Here is a 1,912-nt window from a genome sequence, read left to right on the forward strand (position 1 = left end):
AATATTTCAATCCTCTTGACCTTGGTGAAGATGAAAATCATCATAATTTTGCGAAATACCACATAATCATAACGTGTCGATCTTTAAGGAAGAGAAACCAAACAGAAGAAATATAGCCAAAAATTATATACATTATTATTAAAATTTACATTTACTTTATTGATGTACTTTCAGTAACATCCCACGTAAGAGCGGGGTAATTAGATGTTACACGTTATAGGCAAGGAGAGATATCGCAGAATCACAATAAGAAATTTTATTACATGTACACAGGCTATATATATTAAAAACAACTGTTCATCAAATTCCAATTTCACAATATTTAGACTGTTCCTGACAGCTGGTCTATAATATCAGGAATCTGAACGTATACTTTGTTTTACGCAGGTCAGTCATGGTGAACTTATTAAACTGTGTGCTCCATGTCCTGCTAGCAATGTCATTCAGCAATATGGCATTGGCTTGGCGTTGGAGAAATCGTCATATCATTCGAAATACGGATTCCGGGAAAGTGAGAGGAAACCTTACCTGGTCGGGACAGTCTTACGTAGGAATTCCATACGGAAAGGCTGAAAGGTTTGTATTTAAACAAGCTAATTCAGAGAATTCGTGTCCCCCGCTTAGGGAAAAAGTCGCTCCCCCTGACTGAATTTGTAGAATTATTAAATGTATACATGTATACTGAAGCAAAAAAAATACAAATATGTCAATATGCATATAAAGATTTGATTGCTTATTCTTCATTATGTGTATAGAAGATTTTTTTATATGGAATTTTTATCACACTGCAATGATGATTTTATAACGTCATAAATTTTTCATTTCACATGCTGAATACTATCTTTAGTAAAAAAAAAAAAAAAGTATTTAAAAAAAAGAAGAAGAAAAAAAGAAAGGTTCGACCGAGATTCGATACCGGGGCCCCTCACATTTGAAGCGAGAGACATAACCACAAGACCACGAAATCGCTTTACATTATGTGAAGTATATGCAGAAGTGAAGTCACATACATGTTTTCATGTTCGGTATTGTCAAAATTTTACACAATCCAATATGGTGTTTGATTTATTTAGCCTTTATTAAACAGTTCTAATAGATGTAATAAGAACATAAAGTCCGCCGAGAACCTGTTTTATACGCAATAACTCTCCTCATGCCCCTGCGCTAAAAATAGCGACATGTAATACTATAAATACTAATAAAACAAACGGGGCGGGGCACTTTGAGAGGGGCGAGAGACGTCTTAGGGAGTTTTGATATAAAATTACATTGCATAAGCTCAAAATCTTCTTGAAATATCGCCCGGAAATAATAGTATTACACACAGACAGAATGTATAAATTTACGACCTTGAACTTTGACCTTTTGACCTCAAAATCAATAGGGGTCTTCTTTAGTCCATAGGGAGTTGCTATGCTAAATTTCATTGCAAAAGCTCAAAGGGTTCTCGAGATATCGTGTGGAAACGAAAGCGTTACAGACAGACAGAAAGACGGACGGACGGACGGACAGACGGACGGACAGACGGACAAACCCAAATTAATATCCCCCACTTTTCAAGCGGGGGACAAAAAAAGAGTACTTCTTAATCCTTATTCGTTCATAATCATTCAATATACTGCATAGAGTATGTCAGGGTACTTAGCTTTTATTTTTTTGAGAAGAAATAAATCTAATTGCATATATGTGTTGGTTGTTTGTTTGAGTTTTAGGTCCGAGTGAGACACTAATTTTCTATGTAAAAACTTGTGATCCAAAAAGTTTATTAATTTTGTTTTCTTTTTTAATTTTTAAAAATATGTATGTGTAAAAATAAAATATTTTATTATATTTTCGTATGAAATGCTATAGCAACATTAATTTAAGATTTTTTCAGATTTTATTAAAACCAAGAGACATACATCTCATAGGT

General features: G+C 33.7%; 1 protein-coding gene across 1 annotated transcript in view; it reads left to right on the forward strand.

The window, feature by feature from the left end:
* The first annotated feature begins 397 nt into the window (after positions 1 to 397).
* Positions 398 to 1,912, forward strand: part of LOC134239801 (crystal protein-like) — a 9,744-nt gene continuing 8,229 nt past the window's right edge. The window contains exon 1 of the mRNA XM_062721945.1: positions 398 to 576. Within this exon, the coding sequence (XP_062577929.1) occupies positions 437 to 576 (140 nt within the window). The 5' untranslated portion in view covers positions 398 to 436. The remainder of the gene's footprint in view (positions 577 to 1,912) is intronic.

This window comes from Saccostrea cucullata, unplaced genomic scaffold, assembly GCF_032062105.1.
Source record: "Saccostrea cucullata isolate Sc308-1 unplaced genomic scaffold, CSIRO_AGI_Scuc_v1 ctg2869, whole genome shotgun sequence".
Classification (NCBI taxonomy): Eukaryota; Metazoa; Mollusca; class Bivalvia; order Ostreida; family Ostreidae; genus Saccostrea; species Saccostrea cuccullata.